General features: G+C 46.0%; 1 protein-coding gene across 1 annotated transcript; it reads right to left on the bottom strand.

Annotated features, from left to right (window-relative positions):
• Positions 1–2,750: 2,750 nt before the first annotated feature.
• Positions 2,751–18,282, bottom strand: ttc9b (tetratricopeptide repeat domain 9B). Its single transcript, XM_023813681.2, has 3 exons — positions 17,292–18,282; positions 5,031–5,213; positions 2,751–4,774 (listed from the first exon to the last, which is right to left on the bottom strand). Exons 1-3 carry the CDS (start codon positions 17,758–17,760, stop codon positions 4,680–4,682), a joined length of 747 nt encoding a protein of 248 aa, XP_023669449.2. The 5' UTR covers positions 17,761–18,282; the 3' UTR covers positions 2,751–4,679.
• Positions 18,283–20,791: the final 2,509 nt, after the last annotated feature.

Raw genomic sequence — 20,791 nt, 5'->3', positions numbered from 1 at the left:
CCACAAACAGTCACTGAACTGGGGGGTGGAGGGCCCTGAAGGGGCCCCAGAAACGCCAAACCCATGCCTTCACACACAGACACACCTAACATAGTGGACCAACCTTTGTGTTTTCTTGTTGGTCAACAGAAGGAGCTGTAATCGGTGCATTGTACTATTACACATAATGCTCCAGCTTATCTTAAATCCTCACTTTGTCTTTTCCCCTCAACCTCAATCTTCCCTCAGAAGATTCTCAACCTCTATACACACTGATGCTTCCTCCCCCGTCACTCTCCCTGCCTCCTTCCCCAACAGGAAGCCGTTAAGCTGGGTAGTCAATAGTGACACACAGATTACTACCTTAGGAAAGGCAATTGAGGGAAAGTGGGGGTGGATGGGGGTTGAACGGAAGGGGGCAATGGACTGGAAAATGACGGTACAGCAGAATTGGGAAAAGAAATTTGGGGCACGGAGACAGGGCAGGTGCCGCTGCTCAGGTAACAGCAGGAAACTGAGATGTTCCCAAAATTTTAACATGGAGACCCAGAAAGTGCTGATGTTTATCAACATGGGTGGCGGCAATAAGTGCTTCATATTTTGCTGGCACATACTGGAGGTTAACGTGCCCAGAAGATCAGCCTTTCCTTCTGGAGTGTGTGTGGTTTTTTAAGGCTTTGTTTGTTATCTCATTAAGAACAAAATCTAAGAGATTCATCCCCACAAGATATATCGTTAACTGACAAATTAGTTTTGTTTTTTTTTCAATCACCCATCTTCTGTAACCACAGCATATGGGCACAAGGCAGGGAACAACCCATGATGGGGCACCAACCCATCACAGGGCACACGCACACACCATTCACTCACACTCACACAGCATTCACTCACACCTGTGCACACTTTGGCAACTGTAATTAACCTCAGCATGGTTTTGTTCTGTGAGGGGAAACTGGTGTACCCAGAGGAAACCTGACGATGACACAGAGAGAACCTAAGAACTCCACACATGGAACTATGGCAGAGACTTTGGTGCGAGAGGCGTGAGGTGACAGCGCTGACCACTGTGCCACCGTGCCCCAATGCTTGCTGTCTGCTTTTTTATTAAAAAAAAAAGGTTCTGGTGGTTTCTGTTGAACGCTGAAAAATTACAGTAAAATCAGTAAAGCTAGTGACCTCAAGAAATTTAGCTCAGCAAACTTTTGTGTGTTTGTCTTCAAATTTCTGTACATTAACCAAAGAACCGGAGAATTCCCAGTGATGTTCACTGCAAGTGATACAAAACCCAAGCACACTTACGTCCCTTTTTAAACTTTATTTCATGTTTTCTTCAAATGCCAATCTCTAGCGCATTCCCAGGCATGTGGTTCGTTTTTTTTTTCCTTCTTTTTTTGGGTCTCACATCATTCCATTCAAAAGTCTCTCAAAAAAGTGTCTCTTTTACGCAACCAAACGCAGGATCAATGTCCATCCCCTGAAGAGTCTGTTTCTGGAGACTTCGAAGATGGCCTGCTCTGGATCCTCAGCCTTCCGTATGGCATCTTGGAGGCCAGAGACATGATTCGGGTCCCACACAGAACACAGAGTGGACGAGCTTCCGGAAGCTTCCAGGGATGCACGTTGGCTTAAGGTGCCTGCCATATTTATGACCCTTACACTCTCTCCTCCACCACTTTTCAAAGATAAATAAATCAGTCCTATTAAATAAAGCTTTTTTTTTTTATCAGCACAACCATTTTTTTTTACAATAATTTTAAAACCACAAAAAATCCTCACTTGGACGGTCAACAAACATATACGGAAAGTGACATCAAAGCAAAACACACAGCGATTTACTTGTCTACATTTCTCGAGTTGTGCTTTTGTTGTTCTGCCTGGATGTGATCCACCAAAGGTTTGACAGGAGGGAGCCTCTCTCGATGCACAGATGCAGGTACCGCCGGTGGTGGGAAGGCGGGATGCAGTGCATGGTATGGGGTGGGGCTGAGAAGGGGCGGGGCATGGGTGGGATAGGGGGCGGGGCTTATGACACAACTCTTGAGACATGAGCCTTCGCATGGGGCCCAGGCGGACAATCTGAACCTGCCTGGGAGACAGAGAGTGTGGCCTCAGTGTGCTACTGTCCCCCACTGCTCTCTTCCCAGTGCGAGAAAGAGAGAGAAACAGGGAGAGTCTCACAGAGAGAGAGAGAAACAGGGAGAGCCTCACAGAGAGAGAGAGAAACAGAGAGAGAGAGAGCGGCACAGCAGTTTAATGCACCAGATGACACGTAAGTACATCTCTGCGATGCCGTGGCAACATTATAAAACGGTTCCAACCTCAAAGAAACACAGAGAAAACATTGCATGTCAACAGGCTTGGCGTCCCGGGGCTCCTCTGCAGGAAACGAGCTCCTACACATCTGCATTACACCTCTGGATTAAAGTGATATATTTACGATTTCCAGTCAGCGAGAAACAGCCTGGTCCGTTTATTTGCTTAATTGTGTATTTATTCACTCTGCTCAGAGGCTGTAAATGTGTCACGCTTTGTTTGTCATGCCTGATCCGATAAGTGGGGTGTCGTTATTGACCGTAGTCCGTGTGTCATGACAGCGCCCCCTTGATGGGCCACCCATTATCTCTCTCCCCCCCCCCCCCACCCATATAAGGAGTGTATCAGCACAGATGAGGAGAACAAGAGGAGTGTAGAGATGAGGAGCCGCTGGGGAAGGCCACATGCCATCTGTCCTCCTGTATCCCAGCATGCCTCTTGCAGCTCTTAAAGCGCCCCCCCCCCCCCCCTGCCTGTGCGTGCACTACTTGGGCACCATGCAGGTTCCACTTTCTTTTTTTTCTAATCCATTGCCATGCAGGTCAGTTTTAGCAAAAGTCTAGCAACCGAAACCTGGTTCATCCCCTCAAGCGCTGCTAAGCTCAGAAAAATGCTTTTTCCCCGTTGTTTTTTAAACCACAGTAAGTCTGGCTAGGTGGGTTGTGAGTTGGGGCAAGGGGACCTTCAGCACCAGAAGAAGTGTGAGATCAGAATCCCCCCCCAGCCCCTCCCAACAATATAGTGGATGAATGAGCCGTGTGCCCCAACCCCAGCTGGACCCATTGGCCCTGAGAAGCAGGAGGGTCAGAGATTAGACTTGGCTATTTACTAGATCTATAGTTTTGCTAATATGAACTCCCATGAACTCTATTACTCTTAATGTTATTAGTCTAAATACCGATCTCGTCGTAGCAGTATTACAGTTTTACTAATATTTTACCCATTTGTGACATTGACAGCTTACTTTAAAAATAAAAAATAAATAAGAATCTCAAATGGCAAATACACGATTCTGACAGGCAAATTAATGAACAGTCTCAGATGTTAGTAGTAGTATTTTCTGCACAGACAACACCTTTGCGTTATATGGTGGTCCACCGTTCGCCGACACCTCACACAACGTGAGTCTGAATGGCGGACCGGGCAACGGCAGAGCGGCGAAATGTGGGGTTTGAGAGATTCCTCATTCTAACACTAATGCAGGAGACCCTCTCCATTGATTTCACACTGGTCATTGTGGGGAGAGGGGAGGGTTGGGTCTATGATGGTGAAACGTCTGACATGTTTACAGATCTCAAGGTGGGACAAGTGTGAAATAAACACAAACGCCAGTCAATGACAGATCAGGATATACCAGTCAATGACAGATCAGGATATACTAGTCGATGACAGATCAGGATATACCAGTCGATGACAGATCAGGATATAAGAACAGAGTTTTGCTTCAGAACCATAAAATAAGAGATGCTTGTACTTCCTTTAGAAAAAAGTATCGGAATTACAATGTTAATGACATCAAGAACATCGAGTCAAATTAAATGCCAACAAAGAAACTACAAACACAGAATTAGCCCTTGAGGTCAAACAGTCCCAACTTGAACGAGAAAGTTAAGAAAAGGAAAATAGTATTAATCAAAAACAGGCCAGCTTCTTTTCAGTATCAAAAAGACAGAGGCTACATCCTTACATAACCTCTCTCCTCCCCTCTTGTTTTGGTGGTATAGCCTGAGGTGGGGCGGGGGGGGGGCACCGTTTCTCTCAGTAGGTGTGAATCATAGCGCGAATTCGGCACAGTGCCTTCACGTGTGCCTAGATGGCGGCCTCTTTCGCTGCGTCGTCCCTCTTTCCCGAGCGACTGTGTGTCTCGTAAAGTCACGCGCTGGCACCTAAATCCCTTCCACAGACCAGGGCCTCTCGTCTTTCTTCAAATCATTAAAAAAAAAGAAAACTTACATACATAAACATTGTACATATTTGTGTTCGCATTTTTTTTATAGCTGAACAACGTCCCATAAGGTTTTATCTTTTGAATTCGTGTTCGATCGCTAAATGGATGCGATTGTAATTCCCTTTTAATTTTCGCCTGTTTATTTTGTTGGCTTGCGTGTGTGCTCAAAACGAGCTTGGGGCGAATAGTTCCAAAGCAGGGGGACAGGAGTTGTGTTGTCATTTTTGCGTGTGTGTGTGTGTGTGTGTTTCATAAGGAGGACGATGGGAGAATGAATGCGTGGCTTGCAACTGTCACTAGGTGGCGCTATGGTCCCAGCATATCTGGGACACAGGTGTTTAGCGAAAAGGAGGAAATAGTGAGTATTGGGATATTGTGGAGGAGGAGGAGGAGATGAAGCAGAAGGAGGGGTTAGACTAGAAGCAATGGGGTGTGGAGCTTAGCCCACCACCTCTTTGCCACTCTCTCGCTCCCGCTGGCCACTCTTGTTCATTTTCATTTCTGTCAGCTGGATATACCGCAACACATTAGTGTCTGAGAGAGAGAGAGAGAGAGAGAGAGTGATAGAAAAAGAAAGAAGCAGGAGGAGGGTTACACTAGACCATCTCATGCAATCAGCATCAACATTTTATCGTGGCCTGTATTTGCTGCCCGACATTACAATAGAACTCCACGTTTTATGAGCGGATATGGAAGTACAAGGCAGTCAACGATTCCGTACGTCATCCTCGAAGGAATTTCCCCTCGGAGGTTCCCATGGTGACGGTACGGGGGTGTCGGGGCAGCCTACCTGTGGGCTCGCGGCTCTTGGCGTCGCGCAGGTAGCGCAGGGCGCACTCGTAGTCGCCCAGGTGGTAGTAGGCGATGCCGGCGCGGTACATGGCCTTGAAGTGGTCCTGCTGGTGGCTAAGTACCTTCAAGCAGTACTCCTTCACTCGCTCATAGTTGACCAGCTCTGACTGCAAGAGGCATGCTGGAATACAGGAGGACAGATGGCATTCGTTATCTAAACATACAAGAAAGTGTGTTTTGTTGTACAGTATGGGAGCTTTGTGGGTGAGAGATGGACTGGAGCTGCAAAGACATGGATGAAACCAGAGGTGGGTAGTTCGAGTCCAGAAAGTAAAAATCCACATCAAGATTTTGTTTCAACCAACCAGATGAATACTCTGTGACTGTGACTCTTTATACTCAACTGGTTAGTTGGATCAAAATCTTGGCCTGGATTTTTACTCTCTGGACTGCTGCTATCCACCTCTGGATGAAACTCTGAAGGCTGGACTACAGCTTATGTAAAGTTGGGTGAGTGCCCATACCGGTGAATTGCTGAAGGTCATGGCAACTGCAACACTGCAAGTAGCAATAAATAGATTTATTGTGTGTTATTGCAGTACTAGTAAGGTACACAGCTGTATGTTTAAATAAAACTCTTCAGCCAGCCATCCATCCATCCATTCTAGGATTTATTAAGGTGGAGGGCCTGATGGAGGTCATAATTCATATAAAGAGGCCAACCTTATCATTCATTAGCCGATGATGTGTTTTGCCTCGGTAAGTGACAGGGGAAGGGGCAGTCTAGGGGCCAATCAGCATTCAGCTAGGGTCAGTGTCCTTGTGGCCCCGCCCCAGTATATGAACCTAATCTCCATCTCCATTGTCCTGATCAGGGTCCTGGGAGGGCTAGGGTTAGGGTTAGGGTTGGGTTTAGGGGTATACCATATAAGGCAGTTCATCACACCTATACTCAAACACACTCTCATGCTCTATTAGCAATTTAAAGCAACTTACATTTAACCCTGAGGAATCTGGAGTACCTGGAGAATACTCATAGACCATGGTCAGAACATACGAACTCCACACTCACAGAGAGGGGAGATGCAAAAATCTGCATCTTAAATTTATATAAATGTACAGCAGGCTTCGGGAAGGGCGGATCTTGAAAAGTATGAAGCGGTTGGCCGCTATTCATTTAAAACGAGCTTCTAGTTGATCAGTCTGTATTAAGATGCCCGTTGAATGAAGCTGAATAGAAGCAAAGGGTGAATGAAACATCAGGCAGCTGTTCTTATAAGTGCACACGCTTACGGCGGCTCAGTGGGAATCACCTTAACGCCTCGCTTCTAGGGCGCCGGCGCGGGATTCCCGCCGATAATCCGGTACGTTACCGTGGCCCAAAAGAAAAACTGCCCATAGCGAGATATTGTGTGTGTGAGTGCGTTGCCCTGGGATGGACTGGCATTCAGTCCAGGGCATCCCCTGTCTTGTATCCTGCGTGTCCTGGGATGAGCTCCAGCATTACCATAATCCTAACAAGCGGTTACGGAAGACAGATGGATGGATGGAAGGATGGATGCACCCTGTCGCAGAACCCAGGACAAATGTATTAATGAGCAATACAGGAGATTCTAGCCTTCAGCAGATGTTATATTACGGTCTGTGCTTTGAAGAAAAAAAAACACCCATATATACTGACCTGCGTGTTATATGGTGCTTCATATGTCATAATTTAATGAAGCAGCTTAATCGGATCTTTTCAGTCTGTTTCGTCGGTTAAACGGACAGTGGTTTTGAGCCGAGATTTAATCAGTGGAAAAACCCAGCAGAGTGCAAGAGCCAGATCATAAAACACAGTGTTAGATTGACTACAGGAGGCCTGCAGGGGGGCTACAGCACTGGAGACAGGCCAGGAAAATTGTAAACCGCCCCTGGTATAAATGCCTATTAGACAGATGCACAGTATATCGCTCTGTCTGCCAGAAGAGACGCCCTGATCACTTCCTGGCCGGACTTGAAGGCTGTTAAAAAGAAGCCGGGGGGGGGAAAGAGACAATCCGCTTTGTTTCAGATTTTAATTTCACGTCAACGAATCAGATTCCGCCAAGGAGCCCCTTGCAAAGACGGTAGATGGACCAGCTTTGTCCCCTTCGCTTCTGTTTAGGGGACAGCGCGTAGGATCGAAATTCCGTAGCATCTCCACTAGGGACCCTTACCGTTAGATAAAGGTATTTGCTAATTGGCAAAATGATAAAAAATGAGATAATAATAATGAAATGATGCCAGGGCCCAGCAGCGCTCTGGCTCTCCGGAAACGAGGAGCGAGATTTCAGCCTGGTGAGCTCTCAGCCCATGAAGGTCGTAGAGGGCAGATGTCTGAAAAGCCCCAGAGATCTCCAGCTGCTGAAGGCTTCCCCTGGGTCGCCACTTCTCATGGAATACCCCAGAACACCTTCACATGGCCATTACATCCATGTGCCCCCCCCCCCCTCCACCCCACTATTTCTCCCGCCCCTTCCCCTCAACACATGCACAGACATCCCTGCTACTGGCATGAGTCAGGAGTGATTAACTGGGAGCAGCAATGAGTCAGGACTGAGAGACCAAGGGGGAGTTGGGGTGGGGGGGGGGTCAACGTGACCAAAACTGTGGAGGAGGGGGAGGTTATGCAAGGAGACGTGTGTGTGTGTAGCAGCCCTCATGCTCTTCTCAGGCCTGACAGCCCCCCCCCCCCCCATGGAAATACAAGAGTAGGGGGGGTTTGCGAGGGAGATTGGGGGCACATGTTTCTTCCTTTGAGAAACAACACAATGAAGAGAATCTCAGTTACAAATACCAGGCCTGAAAATGACAATAGAACGGCTAGACTTGTTAAACAAGACCATGGAGCATATTAGATATGGAGCAGTGCTGTGTAAATAATTACATGACACGTGTGAAAGAAAAAGCACTAAACCTTACAGGACACACACCGACTGAGAAAAGAATACATAATGATGCTTTGATGACTGACTGAATTGACAGGCAGCTGTGCTGTCAGTTTATTACTAGTATTTATAGCTACCATTGCCACTGAGGCTGGGACCTTCTTATCTCTAAAAAAAAAAAAACACTGATTTAAAAATTTTAAAATATCCTCCCGGCACAGAGGCCTAAATTTTGTGTGATGGCACCTACCTCCTCTTCAGAAAGTGGTGGAGGGAAAGGAGAGAGAGAGCCACGCAGAGCTTTATCGGAGTCTCCGAGCTTACTAAAAACGCGTGCCCCGAACAAGGCACGGCGAGTAGCGTTTAGCAGGTAACTACGGCTACCTGGAAAGAAGCGAGGCAGAGACGACTTCCAAGTGAATAGTTCAGTCCTGTGTGGTAACAAATACAGGCACTGACGGGTGTAAACAGGTTGGCACTGGGCCTGGAGGTCTGGAGGGATTCCCAATATGTGCAGCCATTCATCAGCTCCTCCAACCCTCGCCGATGCTAAAGAGCCGAACGGCCACTCAGGACCCAACCCTTTCTCACTTCAATGCCTCCCATTGGACTCTGGGAAAAAGCTTTCAGTGGATCCAGTTTCTGCCCCTAATTGCTTAATGGCCATCCTAGCTCTCTCGTTTACGCTCTGCCTCACCGTCTCCCTAATCGTCTGCCGGGCTTCGCTCGGCACTGACCACTGGGCTCGGTGCCTCGCGGAGATGAAAACAACAAGGTGTCAGCATTGAGATATAAAAAAAGTAGCTGCTGAGTTTTGCAGGAGGACATGTTAATAGTGTGAGGTCAGACTGGAGCAAAACACCACCAATGGCAGGATATAGAACTGATTGCATAATTCCACACTACACAAAAATATCCATGGAACACGGTTTAACAATGCACTCATTCTCATAAGACTTCACCTGTAGTCTGCAGGAAAAAGGGGAATGGGCCCAAACACAGAGCCAAGCAGAACCCCTACTTTGTTATCTTCTATTCTTCTTCTTCTATCTCAAAGTTCAAAGCAAGCAAACAACTGGGAGTTTGTGGCTCCATGTCAGATGCTGTCTTGGCAGCCTGACCACCATCCTCCTACGGAGATAGAGTGAGGATGAAAGCTAATGGATGTACCAATGTCTGCCAGAAGAGAGCAAATGGAAATCTCAGGTCACTCTGTGGAGTTATGATGACCGCATCTTTCGCTAACAGCTAATGTGTCAGAGTTACAGGCTTCGATCAGCCCTCGATGTGCTTGTTTTCCTCTGCCGGGCCTTGGCTATTTTTTTTTTCCCACCATGGAAGACGGATGTACCGTTAAGCTAAAAAAAACAATGCTAAATACAAATATCTGCCACAGTATTTTTTGTTTGTTTTTGGAATACGACACGTACAGGAACTGGTTGGTTGTTATATATATGGGGGTGTATGTGCTGTCCTTACAATGTTTAAGATGCTGCATCCAAAACTCTGTCTACAAATATTATTTTAATAGAGGGATAAAGTAAATAAAACATACTTTAATTATAATAGGGATTCCTACCCACTGCCTTCAAATACACTTATTAAACCCTAACTTGGGAAGACATTTCTGTCAAAAACATTTCTGACAAGTCAAAAACTTGAGGAGTAGCTAATTTAAACCCGATCTTGGCAGGCGGTGATTACACTCCTGTCCGTCTTGGCGTAATTAGTTCTCTGGCAGACGCGGGCGCCCATCAGTTTTCCCGACACCCGCCCTCTGGCTGTGTTTTTCACCTCCCTGACGCAGACTGGATCTCCTTCGCCTTCAGCGAATTTTTATCACCTTTAAAATCCTTTCACGGATCATAACCTTCTCCTGATCCCTGCCCTCCCCTCCCCCCATGGCTGACGCATCCTCTCCCTCATGTGGAACGCGGGGACTGCTCTTAAGTTATCTCTGACAGGCACTTATCATCATCACCTGAGAATTGTCCTTTTGGTAGTCATCAAGTCCTCCGCGATTTGCTCACCCGTATGCCAGCTCCGCCCACTCCTATTCTTCAGTTAATGTAGCATGCCATGCAATGTCACCTCATCTTGCCGGTAGCTGACTCTTATGGATGGGTCACAGAACAGAAAATGGATAGATCCTCTTCTAAATCTGAATATTGTCACAAAGATCATGCCTGAAGGACAAGGGAGCACTGTGAACTTCTCTTCAAAGACTGTGGAATCTTTCCTACTATGTCTGTCTGATGAAAACCATGCATTTCCATTTTCTGACGATTCTGACTTTATACTATAGAAAGAATACACCCATTCTCCTATGTCTGCTTGATTGCATTTGATATCTAATTTACCAATGAAAAGATGTTTTATGAAGTCATCTATGTAACTAGTATTTATGTTTGTACTGGTTAACATTTGTATTCATGATGGTCATTTGTATGGATTACGTTATATCGCTAATTATAAAAACTTAATGATAACTAGATAGCTAGCTGACTAACATCCTTGTTAATTGTGAATATAAAATGATAATAGTTTGCACCTTATTGACACTGACATTTGCCTCGTTGACAACAACCCACCTAAGTGGATTTAAAATAAACTGTTCACTGATGGCTCTGTAAATACAAATTTCTATGTGTGGTGATAAGGGTTTGTCATTACGCTGTTTTAGGTTTATTTTGTAAAGCGGTTTCTGAGAAACTGTGCTTTTCCTGCTCCTGAAATAATGGATTTTGGAAGATATATGTTTTTCATTGGACATTGGCAATGTGCTGTTTATTTTGTCCAGCCTTTATCATTTTTTCGGTCAGGTCTTTTTTCGCTGTGATAATTTGCCTCATTTATGACCCAGGGAATGTTTTCCTTTCCTACATCCTCGCTTCCCCTCGGCCGCCCTCCCACTGCCTCCGTCTTCGCTCTCTGTCGGCTTCCCTGAATGTTCAGGTAAGATAAGACTCAATTCCAGATTAATAACGGGACTTTCTGGCATAGCATTACATCATAGGCGAGAAGTTCCAATTCCGGAATACAATGGCTCAACATAAATAAAAATGGTGCTGTTCTTTTCCAGCCCCTCTTGTCATTCTTTTTTGGTCTTGGAATGCGGCAGCAGAACACGATGCCATGACATGAAAATGCATGGGGGGGGGGCGTGGTCAGAGCATTGTGTACTGTGGGACCACCCAGGGATTATTCCAGGTGCCAACCCCACGAACAAGGGTTATGATTTCGGAGCTGGCGCATGCCTCAGTAACTGTGTGTGCCAGAGTCATCCCGGGGAAACTATACGTCCTGCAAAGATTGGGAGGGGGAGGAAATCGCCACCCCAAACCGACAGTCCTATCTGACTGTCAACAATGCGGACAAGTCATCCATGTCTATACTGTGTTTTAATGGGCTTGAAATATTGATGGTTTTCCTTTTCCTGTAACCCCCTCATGTGCATCCGAAAGCAAACATAAGATGAGTCAGCGTCCCTGTCAGTCGCTTCATTATTCATGAGCAAATAGTCCTGACACTTGGTCTCCCTACAAATCCTGAAAATCACATCGACTGTATCAGTGGTACCATTGCTCTTGTGCTTACTGTAAGTATGGGTCTGGAGTGTTACGCACGTCCTGTGATGGTGAATGTTAAAGTACGGGACACATGGGTCCAGGCGTTGAATTCGGTCTCTGTGTGGGACGTCCGACTGGATCGGGGATCACAGTGCAGAATGCTGTCCTCAAGTGCCCTAATGTCCCATAATTCAGAGCACAGAAGGGGTCGGGAAGGGGGGGGGGGGGCTGCAGGAAAGCGAGGAAATGCTGCGCTCAGTAAAAGCAGCTGTCCAAGCCCACCGAGCCCCAGCAGACGCTGCTGCGTGACGGAGACCAGAGAAACGAATGCGGGGCGACCATTTGCATGCTGCCGAACGAACACTGCGTCTGGTCACTACTGCACCAATACAAGCAACTGTTACTACACCATCAGCAGCTGCTGTGTCACGCTCAGATGTTTAACAGAGGCTCCTGAGAGCTGCAATGCTGTCCCCAACTTAACCAGTCCGTCCCACCTGTAAAGGCAGTCCAGCTGGAACAATCGAGCCTTAAATTACAGAAAATCAGATACCCCGGGATTCGTTTTCACACGCCATTTTTCTGCCAGGGGTTAAAAATTATGTTAACGCAAACGTAATATTCCACCCAATCTTACTACGGACATCTGAGGCATTGACGGCGTGCTGTAGTCTGAAATCACATGGGGTGGCTCCAGCAAGGTCATTTGTTCAAATCCCCAAAGTAGGCCCATGGCCTCAGACAGAGACGATTCCGCTGCCGTTTATTTCCTCTCTCTCGGCATGTTTATTGTGTCATTTTCTTGGGCATCTGTTTCTGCCTCCAGCTGCTATGTTGTGGCTTCCCACTGCAAACCAAATAAGGGCCCCGCTAACCCCCCCCCCCCCATTCTCCCACTCCCTATCCCTGTCGCTAACGCTAACGCTCTCGCACGCTCGCACAAACAACTGGCCCTTATTTACCAGCCCGACAAGAGCTCTCCTGCCCTTACTGAGCATTTAAATGAGCGCTTTTGCAGCTCCTCACATCCTCCTACATACAAAGGAAAAATAAAATCACAGGCAAAAATATCGCCAATTAACATAATAATTACAGAACATATCCCCGGAATCCTTTCATCGCATTTTTCCCTTTGATGACCAAAACTTCACGCGCCCCCCACCCATTACCTCATATCCTCACCCCCACTTCCTCCTGCCTTTGTTCCCTCTATACTACGTTAAAGCAGTTCAAAGATAATGAAAAAAGTGCAGAGCATTACACTATACCTGATTGAATATACTGTAGTATGGTAAATAACGCAGGGTACAGTACTGTAAATAGTGTTATCATGAATAAGCTGAAGAACAGCACACACAGAAAAATGAATGATGTAAAGTATAGTACAGTAAATATGGTAGCAGGCAATGCATTGTAGGGAATGGAGTATGAGTACAGAACAATAACTTTTGTACTGAATAACTGAGTAGAATGAATGGTGCACTTGATAGTGTGGAGAGTGTTGTGGTGAACAACTCAGCATAGAAAATGGGGTAGAGGAGAGTACAGTGAGTGTTGTACTGGAAAAGTGGGTATAGTGAACAGTGTAGGAGACAGTACAGTGAGTTATACTGGGACATATGGTGATTGCTGTTGGGGAGAGTACAATGAGGGTTGTACTTGAATACTGAGTATAGTGAATGGTGTAGGGGAGAGTATTGTGAGTGTTGTGGTGGAAAATGAGTATAGCAACTGCTGTAAGGGAGAGTATAGTGAGGGTTGTACTAAAATACTGAGTATAGTGAATGGTGTAGGGGAAAGTACAGTGAGCATTACACTGGAAAACTGAGCATACTAAATAGTGTAGGGGAGAGTACTGGGAGTGCTGTGGTGGAAAACTGAATATAGTTACTGCTGCTGAGTGTTGTACCGGAATTCTGGGTACAGTTAATGGTGTAGGAGATAGTATAGTGAGTGTTGTGTTGGGAAACTGAGTATAGTATTGACAGTACAGAGAGTGCTGCAGTGGACAGGACAGTGCTGCGATTGGTAGGGGACAGTACAGAGAGTGCTGCAGTGGACAGGACAGTGCTGCGATTGGTAGGGGACAGTACAGAGAGTGCTGCAGTGGACAGGACAGTGCTGCGATTGGTAGGGGACAGTACAGAGAGTGCTGCAGTGGACAGGACAGTGCTGCGATTGGTAGGGGACAGTACAGAGAGTGCTGCAGTGGACAGGACAGTGCTGTGATTGGTAGGGGACAGTACAGAGAGTGCTGCAGTGGACAGGACAGTGCTGCGATTGGTAGGGGACAGTACAGAGAGTGCTGCAGTGGACAGGACAGTGCTGCGATTGGTAGGGGACAGTACAGAGAGTGCTGCAGTGGACAGGACAGTGCTGTGATTGGTAGGGGACAGTACAGAGAGTGCTGCAGTGGACAGGACAGTGCTGTGATTGGTAGGGGACAGTACAGAGAGTGCTGCAGTGGACAGGACAGTGCTGCGATTGGTAGGGGACAGTACAGAGAGTGCTGCAGTGGACAGGACAGTGCTGTGATTGGTAGGGGACAGTACAGAGAGTGCTGCAGTGGACAGGACAGTGCTGTGATTGGTAGGGGACAGTACAGAGAGTGCTGCAGTGGACAGGACAGTGCTGTGATTGGTAGGGAACAACCGTGCACAGTGTAAGCCGTAGAAGCTGACGGCATAGTACAATGAATGGGTCAGTACACAGCGCAGTACAGTGAATGTGATAAGGAATGGTACAGTACAATAGGTTCAGTGCCCAGCAGAGCCCTGTGCCAAGGCCATGCCATCTGTAAACCTGGCACTCGGAGGCCTCAGCACTCTCTCCCCACGTGAGAAGAAGCATGCCCGCGCAGACCCCCCCCCCCATTTCACTTCATGTTCTTTTATTTCTCTTGACATGTGGCGTTTTTTGGCAGAGGAAGAAGAAGATGAGAAGTTTGGGATTTTCCTTTTGTCTGAGGGGCTAAGAGGTTCATTGTAAGTTCACATGACATTAGATAAATCCTTTTAAGCCCTTTGTTACCGTTGATGGTAACGAGGGGTAATAGAGATGATGTAACAAAAATGCTGATTTCACCTTTCAGCATAGAAATATAAATCATAGACCCAACAATAGAACATCAGATATAAAAGGAACGTAGAACTGCCCTACCTACGAGGTAGACCAAGGCTCACTGTCTCCATTTCCTGAGATTAAGAGGAAAATTTATGAGTTTCATTAGCCGGACATATATAGGGTGAAATATTTTTAGCTATTAATGATTATCATTATATTATTATGCTCTTCCTGAGTGTCATCAGCCAGGCCAGCTCGTTAAGTGATAAAAGCCATCAACTACGCAGCTGATTTAGAGCCCAAAAACTGCAAAACCTTCGTCGATGTTACGACACCTACAAAACAAACTAAACAGGCTTGGGTGTGAGTGCCAAAACAGCGCCCATGTTTATTTAGAGTGCGCAAACGCGGAAGAGCTTCGGAGGGGGACGACGCCCTTTCCACACGCTGCCCGGACCGCGGGGCTCTTTCCCGGCACACTTCTCCGCTCCATCGGCGCAGCGAAATCTTTAAATAGCCGGGCGATGAAGGGCGCGGCCGCGGCCTCGCTGACCCGGGCGTCTAAGTTAGAGTGCGTGCAAAGCGGAAAATAAAACAACCCACTTAGAGCTGCAATACAAAGCCTCAATGGGGCAGCTCGTGATGTCTCATCAAACAAGGAAACAAAAAAAAAACACGTCCTTTAGTCCTTTTATAATAATGAGGGATATCAGGAAATATCAGTTCACTCACCATGATTCAACAGACTTTACATCATACTGATTTTAACATGATATATGTTATTATGCACTATTTAATCTTTCTATCTTTTGTATTTTCGTTCTTTATTTTTTCTTATTATTTAGTCCTCTACCCACTGCCCCATCTCTTTTATCAGACTTCACCTCACTGGTGCGACAATCCATACATTTTGAGGATTCCTACCTCACCAAACAGGCAGTCCTGGGGTGGAGGGGGGGGGGGGGGGGCACAGGGACAGAGATGCACTCACTACAGGAAAATGTCTCAAAGTTTACTGGTGTCATTGTGAGCGGTGTGGGGGGGTTAATGACAGGATATCGGATATCTGGACTCCATCCTTCCCAGCAGCCAGCACCTGCTGCTCTCCGTAACCAGCACGTCAAGTATAAATGCAGGAGAGATAATGCCGTCCGTTCTGTCTCCTGCCGAAAGCTCCCCCCGCCGGGGCTGTCCCCTAAAACTAGGGGCGGCGATCTACCCCTGCTTTTTAAAACTCCTTTGTGAGAGTTTGTAGAAACCACTGCGTCCAAATATAATGATTCAATTTCACATCTCGCGGCGTCCGCAATCCAAAGCCTGAAAGCGCAGGAAAAGCGGTTCGAATGGCGGAACGGGGAAGAAAAATAAAAGCCCACGGCGGCGGCAGTAAAAACACCGCCCTCCCTCCACCCCTCCCTTTTATCCTTCACACCTCACCGGGCCTCCAGCAACAACTGATATGGAGAAGACCGAACTGCCAGATGAGCACCGAAAATAAACAGAGAAATAACATCAGATGGAAGCGCGCCGCGTCCCTGCACGACACAGGCTGCGGGGCGTGAGGACGCTGCGGCGGCAGCTCTGGAGGAGTTATCGCTCCTTTAAAACTGCACTGGCCAGGTGATGGAAGGTCAGTTCCCCTGCATCTTCAAAATCACTATCGGACGATAGAGAAACTGACTGTAGAGAAAATCATTCCAATAAATAATAAAATAAACCAGAACAACTATTTGCCCAGTATGGGCTTTTTTTTTACTATCAAAATCTCAAAATGTACATTTCTTACACTTAGACTGAATTGACAAACATGTACGTATGCTTGCTGAAGACACTGATGAGCATATTGCTACCCCACTTATAGAAAAATTCAACACACCTCCCCATAATGGGGGATGTCACGCTCCCCCGCTGCGACCCCCCTTCCCTCCCAAATCTACACCTGTGATCAAACAACATGCTCTCACAGAATCCCTCATAACACAGAAGTGGTGCAATGTGATCAGAGTGGTTTATGGAAACATACTGTGCCCGCGAGATACAGACTTGTGCTCAGGGTTGCGATATTTCGGTCGTGCTCATATAAGATAAGCTGGAACCTGACAGATCACCTAGCCGCCAGGTAACCGTGCCTGTCACTAGTAGTGCATATTGCAAGCAAAATATCACGGATAACGATGCGGGGAATGCTGAAAAACATAGAGGGGGTTACCAAATGCGAGTTGGGGAATAAGACAAAGGGGATGTTTAAAATAGCTGAAGAGAACGTGATAAAGGCGTGTGTTTAATAACTAGACCCAAAACTAAACAGACAAAGAACACGGGGTTTAATACGCATGCAGAATAAAACAGAATACTGTACAGCGAAACAGGCGTGATCAATGATTAATGATCCATAACATCTTGGGGAAAAAACATTTCTATTACAAACAGACTGAAGCACAGGAAAACAACAGTACAAAAAATAACCGAAAGCGACGAGCGCTTTTGACGGCATTTATTGCCACATTTTCCATATAAATACACTCTTATTAGTGCAAGGGAAAATCAGATTAATTGGATCCCAAATGAGCAGCCCAGCAACAATGCCGGCCTACACCTAGCAATGCCACGATTCCCCCATCTCCTCTCATAGCTGCAAGCCGGAGCGAACAATGGCAGTGGGAAGAACTAGATTCCCAGAAAAGATGGAGCAAAAGGCTGACGGAGGCTCAGTCTTACCCGTCAGGCTGTCATAGCACTCGATCTCCGTGCTCTCCACAGCTCTCTGCTGCTCCTCCGTAAGCTTGGCCGCGGCTTGGTTCAGCAGGTTGACCTCGGAGCCCGTGGTCCCTTCGGCGACATGGACCCCCTTGAGCTGCAGTAGAGCCCGGTGATACTTCCCGATCGCTTCCCGAAATTTCTTCTCCTTGTAACAGCGATGACCCTCCGCTTTAAAGTCCACCGCTTTCTGTATCTTGGCGTCCATCTCCAGCTCCGCTCCGGCACGATGCCCTACTACACCTCCGCCGACGTCCCCACCCGCTGCCGCTGCTAGGCTCCGGCCCCCCGTCTCCGGGTAGCTCTTTAGGCTCTTGATCGAGTGCTGCTTGGCTTCCATATCGTTCAATGCGCCCGATAGCAGAAAGCCATGATGCTCGGGCACCAGCGTCTGCTTTCTTTCGAAAGGTCGGATCAGCGTGCTGTGCATAAAGGGTACGAGGCAAAAAAAAACGGAATAGTGGATTCAGCGACAAAATCGAGAAACAGGGGCGTACATAAAACACAGCACACGAATATATGCAAGGCAAAATGTAGCGTGAGAATTCCCTATGAATAATACACGAAAACCTTTTATTATTTTTTTTTTGTTTGTTTTGTTTTCCTTGCTTCTGTAGTGGTGCTTTTATCCCTCGGCGTGCACTGGCTCAGTGGTGTTGTCGAGAAGGATGCCTGAGAAGGACGATCGCCAGATTTTGTTTTCCCTTTTGAGATCGAGCCGCCGGTCCGCGCAGCTTCAGCACCACAGACAGCGAACTTAGGCTGGGGCCGCGCTGCATTGTGGGAAAAAAAGCGGAGTCGTGTAGGGCTGCAGCACCACCGGCGTAGGATCCACACAACCGTGCACGCCGCGGTACCAGGAAAACAACTCAATCGTGCGCTCCTATCTCAACAACACAGGTCGCGCAAAATAACTTACGTACAAAATAAGATGCTTAAATACGACGTCGTATAGTTTTGGTCGCATCGGGCTACGATGATGCCCTGAATTATGACCGAGTGTTTTGTGTCACTTGTATGACCACTCACTTGGAGAGTCAGTCGGCCCCTACTTTCTGCTGAATCCAAAAATATCCTACATAAATCATTACGTAGAAAACGTATCATTATACAGATACTGCGCCTTCGTTAGTTTCTACTCGGAGAGACGTGCTACAAAGTGATTTGGTTTGTTTTACATGCAGAGTTGTATTCATATTTATAGAATGGGCGTTCATGCAAAATAAGAAGTGATGAATAGTTACTTTGTCTTGTACTATAAGACTGAAATAATACATTTGGAGATGTCAGCGTTTTATTAAAGGACCGTGCACTCTTTCGCCCCTGCTGACTGGATTGCTGAAAATCGCTTCTGTTTTTTCTTCCAGTCCTTTTTTGGAAGTAAATCAGCATTACTATTTATCGACGTCTACTTGATTTTTAGTTGTATAGTAAAACAAATCGACAAATAATAAACAAACACGATTATTTATTATTAATGTGGTTAGTGATGTCATTATTACTACCGAATAATTGATATTGTACTTCAATGTGGATCAAAGCAATCACAACAAACTTTTATATAGCTATAGATTACGTGTGTTAGGTCTAATAACAGATAATATACTTTTTGTAACCACACAAGCTGTAGTATTTTGGACTAAAAGTAATTAAACCTAGCAAAGGCAGGTAAGGCTCAACATTTGAGGCCAACAAATGGGCAGATGTAAAAATAAATATATTCAATTAATCTAAAGAATCAGAACTAATGTGGTGTATGCTAGATATTGCAGAGGCTTCATATTGATAAATATGTTGGTATTGTAACATCTACTGTCGCAAATATAGGCCTGTCACTATGGTATATAAAAAGCTGGATCAAAAATAAATCTGCAGTAATAAAAAAAAAACTAAATAAATAACCGCAGGCCTATTTTTATTCACTTATATGCACGTGCAGAATCTGAAGTCGCTCAGAATAAAAATCTGTGCTTATGCCGCAAGATTAAATGTGTTCGGCAGCAACTAAACTCAGCCAGTCTCTCGCCCAGTCAAAATACATCCAATGAAAGAAAAGAACTACCACAAAGCATGCTTAAAAAAAGCTTGCAATCGCAAAGATCCAAAGATGTTATCATCCTGGACATCATTAACTTTATTTTCCGCAGATCTGAGATCAGACCATACCGTAGATGTGGAGAAACCATGGTAACGATGCTGATTCTGTCTCTATTCATAAAATTTTAAATGCAATCAAGTCATTTCCTGATTAACGTACCAAAATGACTGAAAGGGCAATTTAGAAGCACGACACGTAGCCTTCTGAAAACGTTCCATATGTTACAGCAATTATCCAAACACCACAGATTACAAAATTTAAATCATTCTAAAAAGACCGGCACATACCAGAACCACCGGATGAATGTGCAACCAAGCACTTCAGATTTTATAAGCGATTGTGTGGTGTACTTGTGTATTTTTCCATCCACGGTGAACATTTTTATGGGGCAATGGGGCATGGAGTCCTAAAGGTGGAGTCCAGAGGAACGCATCACATGGACGGCATCTTGGAAATCCCATGGAGCGGCTAGGAACCACTATACAGGAAAGTTAGTTATCTGACTACTTACAATGGAACCATGGGCGGATGGATGGAATCGGTAGGCCTACACATTGTCGTTGCCACAGAGTAGATCTGCTTCAAACGGTTGCTGGTCTTTGCCAAAAACATGGTGCAGTCAGTTAATACCCCTCATTGTGCTTCTGCCTTGCAGCACAAAGTGAATAATACATGCGATTCTGAGCACTTTTCAACAAGGGAGGTCGTATTCTGAAAAGGCACCTTTACCCCTGACTTTGAAAAGTCTGTACGGACCAATGGTGAATTAGCTTCATGATCAGGGAAGAACTGCTCCATACAAAGGAAACATTCCTTATGTTTGAGGTCCTCAGCCGACGCCCTGGACCAAACTCCACTCTTCTGCTTTTTGCGATAATTAACCTTCATTATGCTACCTACTTCAACATAGCTACTCTGCTTTCCGACAGAGAATTAACTGCTGAATTAACAGCTTTTCGCTTATAGCCCCTCAGCCATCGTTTTGAGAAGCAAAACAAAAATTGATTAATAAAAATACTCGTCCATACATTTCTTACAGAGTTCTATGTTGTAGCCATCAGGTAACAGTATTGACCAAAGCTTACCCACAACCAAGGAGCCTAATTAGGGATTGACTGGACAAAAAAAAAAAAACAGCATACGCACATTAAATAACCTACCACCAGGTGGCAGTGTTCAGCTTCTCACAGAAGGAGCGTCATTGTGCTGGCATTAATCATACATACGTGACAACGCCACTTTTTTTTTAAACCAACTGAGAGACCCCTCCCGAAGACTACCATTTGGTTCATTCAATGCCCCCATCCTAAGATGGCAGAAGTTACTCTTTAATAGTTTGGAAAGACTGAAGCAGGAACATCCA

Source organism: Paramormyrops kingsleyae, chromosome 17 (assembly GCF_048594095.1).
Source record: "Paramormyrops kingsleyae isolate MSU_618 chromosome 17, PKINGS_0.4, whole genome shotgun sequence".
NCBI lineage: Eukaryota > Metazoa > Chordata > Actinopteri > Osteoglossiformes > Mormyridae > Paramormyrops > Paramormyrops kingsleyae.
The sequence above is the reverse complement of the archived record's forward strand: the minus strand, read 5'-3'. Positions and strand labels throughout refer to the sequence as shown.

What these genes read in the sequence shown, in the direction of transcription:
- ttc9b (XM_023813681.2), bottom strand. Translation starts at nt 17,760, where the DNA reads ATGCACAGCACGCTGATCCGACCTTTCGAAAGAAAGCAGACGCTGGTG. An exon ending in GTGCTATGACAGCCTGACGG is followed by an intron (nt 5,214 to 17,291) that starts GTAAGACTGAGC and finishes CCTGTATTCCAG; the next exon opens with CATGCCTCTTGCAGTCAGAG. An exon ending in CAAGAGCCGCGAGCCCACAG is followed by an intron (nt 4,775 to 5,030) that starts GTAGGCTGCCCC and finishes TCTCTCTCTCAG; the next exon opens with ACACTAATGTGTTGCGGTAT.